A 13225-nucleotide genomic window follows, 5' to 3' on the forward strand; every position below is an offset into this window, starting at 1 on the left:
CAAAATAGTAACTTCTGACAATGTACCTCTATGCCAGAATAGTAACTTCTGACAATGCACCTCTATGCCAGAATAGTGACTTCTGTCAATGCACCTCAATGACAGAATAGTAACTTCTGTCAATGCATCTCGATGCCAGAATAGTAACTTCTGTCTATACACCTATATGCCAAAATAGTAACTTCTGTCAATGCACCTCTATGCCAGAATAGTAACTTCTGTCAATGCACCGCAATGACAGAATAGAAACTTCTGTCAATGCATCTCGATGCCAGAATAGTAACTTCTGTCAATGCACCTATATGCCAAAATAGTAACTTCTGTCAATGCACTTTTATGCCAGAATAGTAACTTCTGTCAACACACTTCTATGCTAGAATAGTGACTTCTGTCAATGCACCTCTATGCCAGAATAGTAACTTCTGCCAATGCACCTATATGCCAAATTAGTAACTTCTGTCAATGCACCTTTATGCCAGAATAGTAACTTCTGTCAACACACCTTTATGCTAGAATAGTAACTTCTGTCAATGCACCTCTATGCCAGAATTGTAACTTCTGCCAATGCACCTCTATGCCAGAATAGTAACTGATGTCATGCACCTATATGCCAAAATAGTCACTTCTGTCAATGCACCTCTATGCCAGAATAGTAACTTCTGTCAATGCACCGCAATGACAGAATATAAACTTCTGTCAATGCATCTCGATGCCAGAATAGTAACTTCTGTCAATGCACCTATATGCCAAAATAGTAACTTCTGTCAATGCACCTTTATGCCAGAATAGTAACTTCTGTCAACACACTTCTATGCTAGAATAGTGACTTCTGTCAATGCACCTCTATGCCAGAATAGTAACTTCTGCCAATGCACCTATATGCCAAATTAGTAACTTCTGTCAATGCACCTTTATGCCAGAATAGTAACTTCTGTCAACACACCTTTATGCTAGAATAGTAACTTCTGTCAATGCACCTCTATGCCAGAATTGTAACTTCTGCCAATGCACCTCTATGCCAGAATAGTAACTTATGTCATGCACCTATATGCCAAAATAGTCACTTCTGTCAATGCACCTCTATGCCAGAATAGTAACTTATGTCAATGCACCTCTATGCTAGCATAGTAACTTCTGCCAATGCACCTCTATGCCAGAATAGTAACTTCTGTCAACACACCTCTATGTCAGAATAGTAACTTCTGTCAACGCACCTCTATGCCAGAATAGTAACTCGTGTCAATGCACCTATATGCCAGAATAGTAACTTATGTCAATGTACCGCTATGCCAGAATAGTAACTTCTGCCAGTGCACCTCAATGACAGAATAGTAACTTCTGTCAACGCACCTCTATGCCAGAATAGTAACTTATGTCAACACACCTCTATGCCAGAATAGTAAATTCTGCCAATGCACCTCTATGCCATAATAGTAACTTCTGTCAATGCACCTATATGCCAAAATAGTAACTTCTGTCAATGCACCTTTATGCCAGAATGGTAACTTCTGTCAACACACCTCTATGCTAGAATATAACTTCTGTAAATGCACCTCTATGCCAGAATAGTAACTTCTGCCAATGCACCTCTATGCCAGAATAGTAACTTCTGTCATGCACCTACATGCCAAAATAGTAACTTCTGTCAATGCACCTCTATGACAGAATAGTAACTTATGTCAATGCACCTACATGCCAAAATAGTAACTTCTGTCAATGCACCTCTATGACAGAATAGTAACTTATGTCAATGCACTTTTGTGACATAATAGTAACTTCTGTCAATGCCCCTCTTTGATAGGGTGGTAACATATAGCAATAGACTTTTACAACAGAGTGCTACATTCTGGCAATGCAATTCCATGACAAAGTGGTAACTTTGTCAATGCACATTTTTGACAGAGTAATAACTTCTGTCAATGCACCTCTGACAAATAAGTAACTTCTGTCAATGCACCTCTGACATAGTACCGGTGGTAACTTCTATAAAAGCACCTCTATGACAAAATAGTAACTTCTGTCAATGCATCTCAATGATAGTGGTAACATCTATTCTATTCTATTCTATTCTATTCTATTCTATTCTATTCTATTTATTAATAGAATCATAACAGGATAGTAACTTATGTCATTGCAACTCTATGACAGAGTGGTAACTTTGTCAATGCACTTCTATGATCTAATAGTAACTTTTGCCCATGCAACTGTATGGCAGAATAGTAACTACTGTCAATACACCTCTATGACAGAATAGTAACATCTGTTGATTAAGGTCTTTGTTAGGGTGGTAACATTTACTTTATCAATAGACTCTTATAACAGGGTAGGAACTTTGTTAATGCACCTCTATGACAGAATAGTAACTTCTGTCAATACACCTCTATGACATGGTGGTAACATCTGTCAATGCAACTCTATGACAGGGTGGTAACTTCTGTCAACTCACCACTATGACAGGGTGATAACATCTGTCGCTGCATCTCTATGGCAGAGTCATAACTTCTGTCAGTGCACCTCTATACCAGGATGGTAAATTCTGTCAATGCACATATCTAACAAGGGGAAACTTTCGTCAACACATTTCTTTGACAGAATAGTAACCTCTGTCAGTACACCTCACTGGCAACGTGGTAACGTCTGTCATTGCACCTCTATGACAGGTTGGTGACTTCTGTCAACACACCCCTAAGAAATAACAGTAACTTCTGTCAGTGCACCTCCATGACAGGGTGGTAACTTATGTCAACACACTCCTATGAAAGAACAGTAATTTCTGCCAAAGCACTTCCATGACATGGTGGTAGACTCTGTCAATTCAACTATATGACAGGGTGGTAACGTCTGTCAACCCACCTCTGTGACAGGTTGATAACTTCTGTCCCTGCATCTCTATAGTAGAGTCATAATTTCTGTCAGTCAGTCAATCAATCAATCAATCAATCAATCAATCAATCAATGTTTATTTCAGTGTACCTTTATGCCAGGAAGGTAACTTCTGCCAATGCACCTCTGTAACAAGGTGTCAACTTCTGTCAACACACCTCTTTGACAGACCTCTGTCAGTACACCACACTGGCAACGTGGTAACTTCTGTCAATGCACCTCTAACAAAGAACAGTAACTTCTGTCAGTGCACCCCCATGACAGGGTCGTAACTTCTGTCAACACACTCCCATGAAAGAACAGTAATTTCTGTCAAAGTGGTAGATTCCGTCAATGCAACTATATGACAGGGTGGTAACGTCTGTCAACCCACCTCTGTGACAGGTTGGAAACTTCTGTCAATTCACCTCTATGACAGGGTGGTAACATCTTTCCCTGCATCTCTATGGCAGAGTCATAACTTCTGTCAGTGTACCTCTATGCCAGGATGATAACTTCTGTCAATGTACCTCTATGACAGGATGGTAACCCCTGTCAATAGAGCTCGGTAAAAAGGTGGTGACTTTGATCAATGCAACTTTATGACAAAAGAATAACTTCTGTCAATGTATCTCAACAACAGGGTGGTAATGTCATGTCAACACATCTCTTTGACACTTTCTTCTGTCAATGCACCTCCATGACATTTTGGGGAAAACATTGACAACCAGCTCTGTGACGCTGAGAACTCTGAAAAAGTTGAGTCGCGTAAAAGCTTTGTAAAGTTGTTTTGGGAAATATTTGTACAATGAGGGGAGGATGCATTCCATCCAACCTCTATGACAGAATAGTAACTTCTGTCAGTGCACCCCAATGACACGATAGTGAGACACCTCTTTGACAGGATGGTAACTTCTGTCAATGCACCTCTATGACAGGACAGACACTTTACTCAATGCACCTCTATGTGGGTGTCAACACCTTTATTACAGGGTGGTAACTTGTGTCAATACACCACTCTGACAGGGTGGTATCTCCTGTCAACACACATCTACAAAAGGATAGTAACTTCTGTCAACACACCTGCACGACAGGGTGTCATACGCATCAACACCTCTCTATAAAAGGACAATAACTGTCCTGTCAATGCACCTCAAACACAGAGCATTGTAACTTAACAGAAACAATGCAACACAATACAAACCTGAACCAGTTTTAAGAGGCGCAAATACTTGATCCAGCTTGAGCGCTTGGCTGTTGTTTAGCTTTTATAACTTCAAGATCTAAGCTCCACCCCTTTGGACTTTGTTGCGCCCAGATCAGGAAACTGGAGAGCACACTGATGGACATCCACAACAAGACTCTGTGGGACGACTACCGCATGGCTCAGCCCCTAAATGACCGAGTGGTGGAGTCATCTTTCCTGCCACGACTTGGGAAAGGAAGTGTGTATCTCACGAATATCTGACCGCTTAAGAGCAAGACAAACCATTACTGTTCACCTTTTTGTTTCGCCAGCATTCTGTCGACAAGACGAAATAGAATCCAAGCTGCTTAAAATCGAGGGACTGATAACGTCTCTTGGAAAAAGCGTGTACTCAGGTGAGGTGGTATGCCAACACACACTAAGTCATATGCAAATGCAAGTGTTCTATTTACTCAAGAGTGTTGATCTACTCTTACTTACTTGTATGCCTTAGGAGGTAGACTACAAGACTCACGGCCAAGCAAACATGGTGAGCTTTTCTATTTTCCAGTTCGCATTCAAGCAAACAAAGTGACTTTTAATTCATGTTCAGCGTTGTGCAAGAGTCTTAAGCAATTTTGCAAATAAACATTAGTGTAATCCAGGGGTCGGGAACCTTTTTGGCTGAGAGAGCCATGAAAGCCAAATATTTAAAATGTATTTCCGTGAGAGCCATATAATACACTTTTACTCTGAATACAACTAAATGCGTGCATTTTTAAGTAAGACCAACATTTTTAGAGTACCGTATTTTTCGGACTATAAGTCGCGACTTATACTCCGGAGCGACTTATGTGTGAAATTATTAACACATTACCGTAAAATATAAAATAATATTATTTAGCTCATTCACGTAAGAGACTAGACCAGTGGTTCTTAACCTTGTTGGAGGCACCGAACCCCTCCAATTTCATATGCGCATTCACTGAACCCGAACCGTAATCATACAATGATGTTATTATATTAAAGAAATACTAATAAAGATATATTTTACAAACAGAAAGTTACAGGAATGTACACATGATCCCATGTTTACATCTCATTGTGCAACATGTGAATGTTTTAATGAAAACTAAATGCGATATCTGAAAGGGATACACATTATTTCCAAAGCAGGAACCCCACCCAGACATACAATACTAGTACACAGCTCATGAAAAACAATATGTTATAGTCATTGTAAGTGAGCCAAAACACTTATATTAGAAAATAATCTCATGGAAATGACTGCTGTCATTTGATTATAATAATAAAACATTGAACCTGTTATTTAGTCAGGTTTGGGACAGGTGTGCTGCTGGTGTAGCCACAGTGCATGTGCACGTCTGAACTCGCTCACATGTGCTCCACTGAATGCTCAAAGAGTTTTTGCGTTTGCTCACACATATGGAAAATTAGAGGGAACATTGTTTGGGGGTAACCATAATGCGGCGACAGGGAGAAGTTTTTATTTACACGATGAGTCGGGCGTGTCTTGACCTCCGCGGCGGTTAAGAACCACTGGACTAGACGTATAAGATTTCATGGGATTTAGCGATTAGGAGTGACAGATTGTTTGGTAAACGTATAGCATGTTCTATATGTTATAGTTATTTGAATGACTCTTGCCATAATATGTTACGTTAACATACCAGGCACGTTCTCAGTTGGTTATTTATGCCTCATATAACGTACACTTATTCAGCCTGTTGTTCACTATTCTTTATTTATTTTAAATTGCCTTTCAAATGTCTATTCTTGGTGTTGGGTTTTATCAAATACATTTCCCCAAAAAATGCGACTTATACTCCAGTGCGACTTATATATGTTTTTTTCCTTCTTTATTATGCATTTTCGGCCGGTGCGACTTATACTCCGGAGCGACTTATACTCCAAAAAATACGGTATAATAAGTCTCTTTTTCTTTTTAATAACAGTTATTCTGAAGGTAACCAATAATAAATAAAATACTTCTTACCATTAATGCGACTTCTGCTGTATGGTTTTGCTGATGGCTTTGTAGTCTGGTTGGTATGTGGTTATTTTTAACACTGTGATTACCAGCGGAATTATTCATTACTTATCTTGTTAAGAAATGTCAGCTAGGATATATCTGAGAGTCATCAAAAGAGCCACATCTGGCTCTAGAGCCATAGGTTCCCTACCCCTGGTGTAATCATTAGTTTCTTCTAGTTTGTATTATTTCCTATCCAGCGCTCCAATTTACTAACACTAGTTTGGCCTGAGCGCCGGCCCCCATACCTGTCCCTGATTGGCATTCAGTACACACCTGTCCCTGGTTGCCAATCAGGGTGTTTCTTTTGCTCTGCGCTTCCACATGTTTGCTCTTTTGTGCACTTCCCAGCAGCACGTCTTAGTTTTTTGTGTTACATGCGTTTTTCCTGATAAAAAGGGCTTCTTTCATGCACTTGTCTGCCGTATCTGCATCCCAGACATACACCAGAACGTAATGGAGAATCCCTTCAACTAGCAAAAAGTCCAGCTGCCTTGGTTTAACTGTTGCGGATTACCATAAAATATAAAATTTAGGGAAAATTTGCAGCCAATCTCGTGCATTGATTGTACTGTATTGGGTGTAAGTATCTATGATATCTTACCAAGCATTGTTCTATCGCTATCCTTAATTCTATCACTAACATGGTGGTAACTTCTGTCCATGCTCGTCTACAGCAGAGTGGAAACTTTTTACAGCTCTTTGACAGAGTGGAATCTTCTGTCAATTGTAAGGTTCAAACACTGATGACATGTATTAAACAGACAAGAAGCAAGGAATCATGCAGAGACAAAGTTAAATTTTGCTCAATGAGGAGAGACGTATTGGGCTGTACGCTTAGTTACAGTTCCAACCTACGCTCTAAGGTACAGTCCCACGTGCTCCTCTATTTATTTGGGAGGTCCCTGGTTACATCACTGAGGCTGCTTCTGAAGGAAGGGGGGTCATTTCATCAGCCCCAGTTAGACACAATATATGATTATTCAGAAATGGAAATGTGCTGACACTCGTGATATCGCTGTGTCTCTGCTTTGTCTGTGTCACGGTACTCAATGTTCGCCTTTGGCAGTCAGCAGGCCGGGTCTGGACACAAACACTGATACGAGACGATTCGCAATCCAATATTGCAAGTTGTCCCTTTGCACAGATAGAAAAGTACAACTTCAGCACAATTGATAATAACTATAGCAACGGCCTTTAAGCATGAGAGTTGTGTGATAACTTACACATTATTATTATAACACAATGCACGTCAATGACAGTGTAGTGACACACATCTTTGACAGGTAACTTCTGTCAATGCTCGTCTACGACAGTGTGGTAACTTCTATCAACATATCTCTTTGACAAAGTTGTATATTCTGTCAATGCACCTCTATGACAGCATAGTGACACACATTTTTGACAGGGTGGTAATTTCTGTCAATGCACCTCTATGACAAAGTGGTAACTTCTGTCACCACATCTCTTTGAAAGGGTGCCATCTTCTTTCAATGCATCTCTGTGACAGAATAGTGACATACTGGTACCTTTTTAACAGGGTGGTATATTCTGTCAATGCACCTCTACGACAGAGTGGTAACTTCTATCATCCCATCTCTTTAACTGAGTTGTATATTCTGTCAATACACCGCTATGACAGTATAATGACACACCTTATTTGACAGGGTGGCAACTTATGTCAATGCACCTCTATGACAGGTTGGTAACTTGTCAACACATCTCTTTGACAAAGTGGTATATTCTGTCGATGCACCTCTATGACAGTATAGTGACACACCTTTTGACAGGGTCGTACCTATAGTCAATACACCTCTACGACAGGGTGGTAACTTCTGTCAACACATCTCTTTGACAGAGGGGTATTTTCTGTCAATGCAGTATAGTGACACTTCTTTGACAGGGAGGTAACTTCTGTCAATGCTTGTCTACAGGAGAGCAGAAACTTCTGTCAATGAACCTCTACAGCAGGGTGGTAACTGTCGTCAACACATCTCTTTGACAGGGGGGTATCTTCTGTCAATGCAGTATAGCACTACTTTGATAGTGTGGTAACTTCTGTCAATCCACCTCTATGACAGGGTGGTAACTTCTGCCAACACATCTCTTTGACAGCGTGGCATCTTCTTCCAGTGCACCTCGATGACAGTAGAGTGACACACCTTTTTGACAGGGTGGTGACTTCTGTCAATTCACCTCTGCGACAGAGTGGTAACTCTGTCAACACATCTCTGTGACAAAGTGGTATCTTCTTTCAATACAACTCAATGAGAGTATAGTGACCCACTTATTTGACAAGGTGTTGACTTCTGTTAATGCATTTTTTGTAAACACATCTCTTTGACAGAGGAGTACCTTCTGTCAATGCAATATAGTGACACACTTCTTTGACTGAGAGGTAACTTCTGTCAATGCTCGTCTAGAGGAGAGTAGCAACTTCTGTCAATGAACCTCTACGGCAGGGTGGTAACTTCTGTAAACACATCTCTTTGACAGTATTGTGACGCATCTCTTTGACAGAATGGCAACCTCTGTCAATGTTCCCATACGACAGAGTGGTGACTTCTGACAATGCACTTCTATGACAGGGTGGTAATCTATGTCAACACATCTCTTTGACATAGTGGTATCCTCCGTCAATGCACCCCTACGACAGTATAGTGACACACCTCTTGGACAGGATGGTAACTTCTGTTAATGCTCGCATACGACACAGTGGCAACTTCTGTCAATGAACTTCTACCACAGGGTGGTAACTTCATCAACACATCTCTTCGACAGAGTGGCATCTTCTGTCAATGCATCTATGACAGTATAATGACAACCCTCTTTCACAGGGTGGTAACTTCTGTCAATGTTCACATACAACAGAGTGGTATCTTCTGTCAATGCACCTCTATGACAGTGTAGTGAAAAACCTATTTGACAGGTTGGTACATTCTGGCAATGCAAGCTCTATGACATTTTGTAAAAATTCAAATCAGGATATTTCCGAAAAAATATTTATTCAAAGATACAATAACCAACTCTGAGTCTTTTGTCAAAGCAGCATAAACAAAGGCTGAGTAGCGGAAAAGCCTTGTAAATCTGTATTTGAAAATACACTATATTGCCAAAAGTATTTGGCCACCCATCCAAATGATGAGAATCAGGTGTCCTAACCAGTTGGCCCGGCCACAGGTGTATAAAATCAAGCACTTAGGCATGGAGACTGTTTCTACAAACATTTGTGAAAGAATAGGCCGCTCTCAGGAGCTCAGTGATTTCCAGTGTGGAACTGTCATAGGATGCCACCTGTGCAACAAATCCAGTCGTGAAATGTCCTCGCTCCTAAATTTTCCAAAGTCAACTGTGGGCTTTATTATAAGAAAATGGAAGAGTTTGGGAACAACAGCAACTCAGCCACAAAGTGGTAGGCCTTGTAAACTGACAGAGAGGTCAGTGGATGCTGAAGCGCATAGTGCTAAGACTTTCTGCACAGTCAGTTGCTACAGAGCTCCAAACTTCATGTGACCTTCCAATTAGCCCACGTACAGTACGCAGAGAGCTTCATGGAATGGGTTTCCATGGCCAAGCAGCTGAATCTAAGCCATACATCACCAAGTCCAATGCAAAGCGTGGGATGCAGTGGTGTAAAGCACGTCGCCACTGGACTCTAGAGGAGTAGAGACGCCTTCTCTGGGGTGATGAATCACGCTTTTCCATCTGGCAATCTGATGGAACAGTCTGGATTTGGAGGTTGCTAGGAGAACGGTACATTTCGGACTGCATTGTGCCGAGTGTGAAATTTATTGGAGGAGGAATTATGGTGTGGGGTTGTTTTTCAGGAGTTAGTTCCAGTGATAGGAACTTTTGGACAATTCCATGCTCTCAACATTGTAGGAACAGTTTGGAGCGGGCCCCTTCCTCTTCCAACATGACCGTGCACCAGTGCACAAAGCAAAGTCCATAAAGACATGGATGACAGAGTCTGATGTAGATGAACTTGACTGGCCTGCACAGAGTCCTGACCTGAACCCGATAGAACACCTTTGAGATGAATTCGAACGGAAACTGAGAGCCAGGCCTTCTCGACCAACATCAGTGTGTGACCTCACCAAAGCGCTTTTGGAAGAATGGTCGAAAATTCCTATAAACACACTCCGCAACCTTGTGGACAGCCTTCCCGGAAGAGTTGAAGCTGTAATAGCTGCAAAAGGTGGACCAGTATCATATTGAACCCTATGGGTTAGGAATGGGATGGCACTTCAAGTTCATATGTGAGTCAAGGCAGGTGGCCAAATACTTGTAGCAATATAGTTGTATTTGTAAAATGAGGGGAGAATGTGTTCTATATAGGCAGACGTTTTTTTGTTTGTTTTTCTTATCACCTATTGTTATTATTGTTCAGGGTTGCAGGGAGTTGGTCAGCAGTCATTCACAGTGCAAGAGGATGCATTACCTGACTGATAATCAACCGTCATTTAAGACTCTTTGTCTCCCTCAGAACCTCAAGCTTTGTTCCCTCTCGTGATCAACTTCCAGCGGGAGAATCCTGGCAGTTATGCAAAAGCCCACCTGGGCCATCCCATGAAGCTGGACTCCTTCACCGTCTGCATGCACGTGTTCCCTGAAGGGGAGGGTGCGCACACGGTCATCTCCTACTCCAGCAACAGCATCCACAACGAACTGTTGATCTCCATCAGCGAGGACCGAGACAGCAAGGAGGTGGGCCTCTGGATCGGCAACGAGTTCGTCAACTTGCCGTTCAACTTCCAGTCCCAAAGCTGGGCCAACTACTGCATCACGTGGTCGTCCCGCACAGGGGGTGCGGAGCTGTGGATCAACGGCATGGTGGGGGAGCGACGCTACTTAAAAAACGGCTACACCATTAGCCCTGGCGGGGTGTTTGTTTTGGGAAACGACCAGGACAGCCTGCTGGGTATTTCCAACACGGATGCCTTTGTGGGGAAGATGACGGATGTGAATGTGTGGGACTATACCCTCAGCACGGCAAACATTCGGAACCAGATGTCATGTGAGAGGAACGTGACCTCGCAGGGAAATGTGTTTAGCTGGGGGACCACCAAGCTTAGCCTGTATGGGGGGGTGCAGCTTGACAGTCAGTACAGATGCTGAAATATACATGAAATGTCTTAAAGGGGAACATTATCACCAGACCTATGTAAGCGTCAATATATACCTTGATGTTGCAGAAAAAAGACCATATATTTTTTAACCGATTTCCGAACTCTAAATGGGTGAATTTTGGCGAATTAAACGCCTTTCTATTATTCGCACATCGGGAAGCAATCCGCCATTTTCTCAAACACCGAGTCAAATCAGCTCTGTTATTTTCCGTTTTTTCGACTGTTTTCCGTGCCCTGGAGACATCATGCCTCGTTGGTGTGTTGTCGGAGGGTGTAACAACACGAACAGGGACAGATTCAAGCTTTCAGGAAAAGAGAGCGGATGAGGGTATGTCTACAGAATATATTAATTGATGAAAATTGGGCTGTCTGCACTCTCAAAGTGCATGTTGTTGCCAAATGTATTTCATATGCTGTAAACCTAGTTCATAGTTGTTAGTTTCCTTTAATGCCAAACAAACACATACCAATCGTTGGTTAGAAGGCAATCGCCGAATGCGTCCTCGTTTTCTCTTGTGTCGCTGGCTGTCGTGTCGTTTTCGTCGGTTTCGCTTGCATACGGTTCAAACCGATATGGCTCAATAGCTTCAGTTTCTTCTTCAATTTCGTTTTCGCTTCCTGCCTCCACACTATAACCATCCGTTTCAATACATGCGTAATCTGTTGAATCGCTTAAGCCGCTGAAATCCGCGTCTGAATTCGAGCTAATGTCGCTATAGCTTGCTGTTCTTTCCGCCATGTTTGTTTGTGTTGGCATCACTTTGTGACGTCACAGGAAAATGGACGGGTGTATATAACGATGGTTAAAATCAGGCACTTTGAAGCTTTTTTTAGGGATATTGCGTGATGGGTAACATTTTGAAAAAAACATCGAAAAATAAAATAAGCCACTGGGAACTGATTTTTAATGGTTTTAACCCTTCTGAAATTGTGATAATGTTCCCCTTTAAAATGTGCATGGCAATATATCAGGGACACGGTCAGTCAATATTTAATGTAGGCTTTAGCAATATACGAATAAAGTAAGTAATGCATCGACAAAAACATGTGGATTATTTTGGATAAAGCTGCAAAAAAAAACATTGTGCAAAGGTTCATTGAGAATCAAATTAGAAGCACATCCAAACCCCCCAAAGTGAAGACTTCCTCTATTTTCCCCTCAAAAGGATGTGACCTTCCATGCATCCTGCAGGCTCTCTTTGTTGTCTTTCACGTTGCCATCATCTCCCAGCTTGAGCCCCACTTTGTTCCTCTTTGCAAACATCTGGGAGATCTCCAGGAAGGTCTTGTTCTTGGTTTCGGGCAGCACTAGCCAGATGTAAATCAGCGCTTGCAGACAAACGCAGGAAAAAACGATGAAGCTGTAAGACCCCAGGCCTCTCTATTTGGGGGAGACAAAACCCGATCAGTTGTCAGTCAGAATACTTCCTATGCCAGCCTTGTACAGCTCTTTTACTTTGCCTGCTGTGTGCTGCACACACCTGTTTTCCCTTTGTACACATCTTTTTTTACCTTATTTTCCCTAATAAAAGGGCTTCTTCTTCTGCAATTGCCTGCCATCTCTGCATCCGAACACTGTTTCAACTACCGTATTTTTTGGACTATAAGTCGCAGTGTTTTTCATAGTTTGGCCGGGGGTGCGACTTATACTCAGGAGCGACTTATGTGTGAAATTATTAACAGGTTTTGGAGCAACATATGCTGCCATCCAAGCAACGTTATCATGGACGCCCCTGCTTATTTCAGCAAGACAATGCCAGTGACAATGATGTCCACTTCTATAATATCCGTTATTAGCGCTTCTTATTAGTTTTTGTTGCAGTAAATCAGCTATAAACAATGTATTGTTCTACGTTTTATAAATGGAAATGTCACTGTAGCGTAAACTACATTTATTTCATGTGGTATATACGCATACCGTAAAATATAAAATAATATTATTTAGCTCATTCACGTAAGAGACTAGACGTATAAGATTTCATGGGATTTAGCGAT

The 13225-nt window shown here is 41.6% G+C and overlaps 1 protein-coding gene across 1 annotated transcript in view; it reads left to right on the plus strand.

Annotated features, from left to right (window-relative positions):
* Nucleotides 1–12779, plus strand: part of ca6 (carbonic anhydrase VI) — a 29024-nt gene extending 16245 nt beyond the window's left edge. Inside the window, exons 7-10 of the mRNA XM_061977205.1 lie at nt 4181–4307; nt 4381–4464; nt 4563–4598; nt 10588–12779. Of these exons, the coding sequence (XP_061833189.1) occupies nt 4181–4307; nt 4381–4464; nt 4563–4598; nt 10588–11219 (879 nt within the window). The 3' untranslated portion in view covers nt 11220–12779. The remainder of the gene's footprint in view (nt 1–4180; nt 4308–4380; nt 4465–4562; nt 4599–10587) is intronic.
* The last annotated feature ends 446 nt before the right edge of the window (nt 12780–13225 follow it).

The sequence above is a fragment of the Nerophis lumbriciformis genome, linkage group LG01, assembly GCF_033978685.3.
Source record: "Nerophis lumbriciformis linkage group LG01, RoL_Nlum_v2.1, whole genome shotgun sequence".
Taxonomy (NCBI): Eukaryota; Metazoa; Chordata; class Actinopteri; order Syngnathiformes; family Syngnathidae; genus Nerophis; species Nerophis lumbriciformis.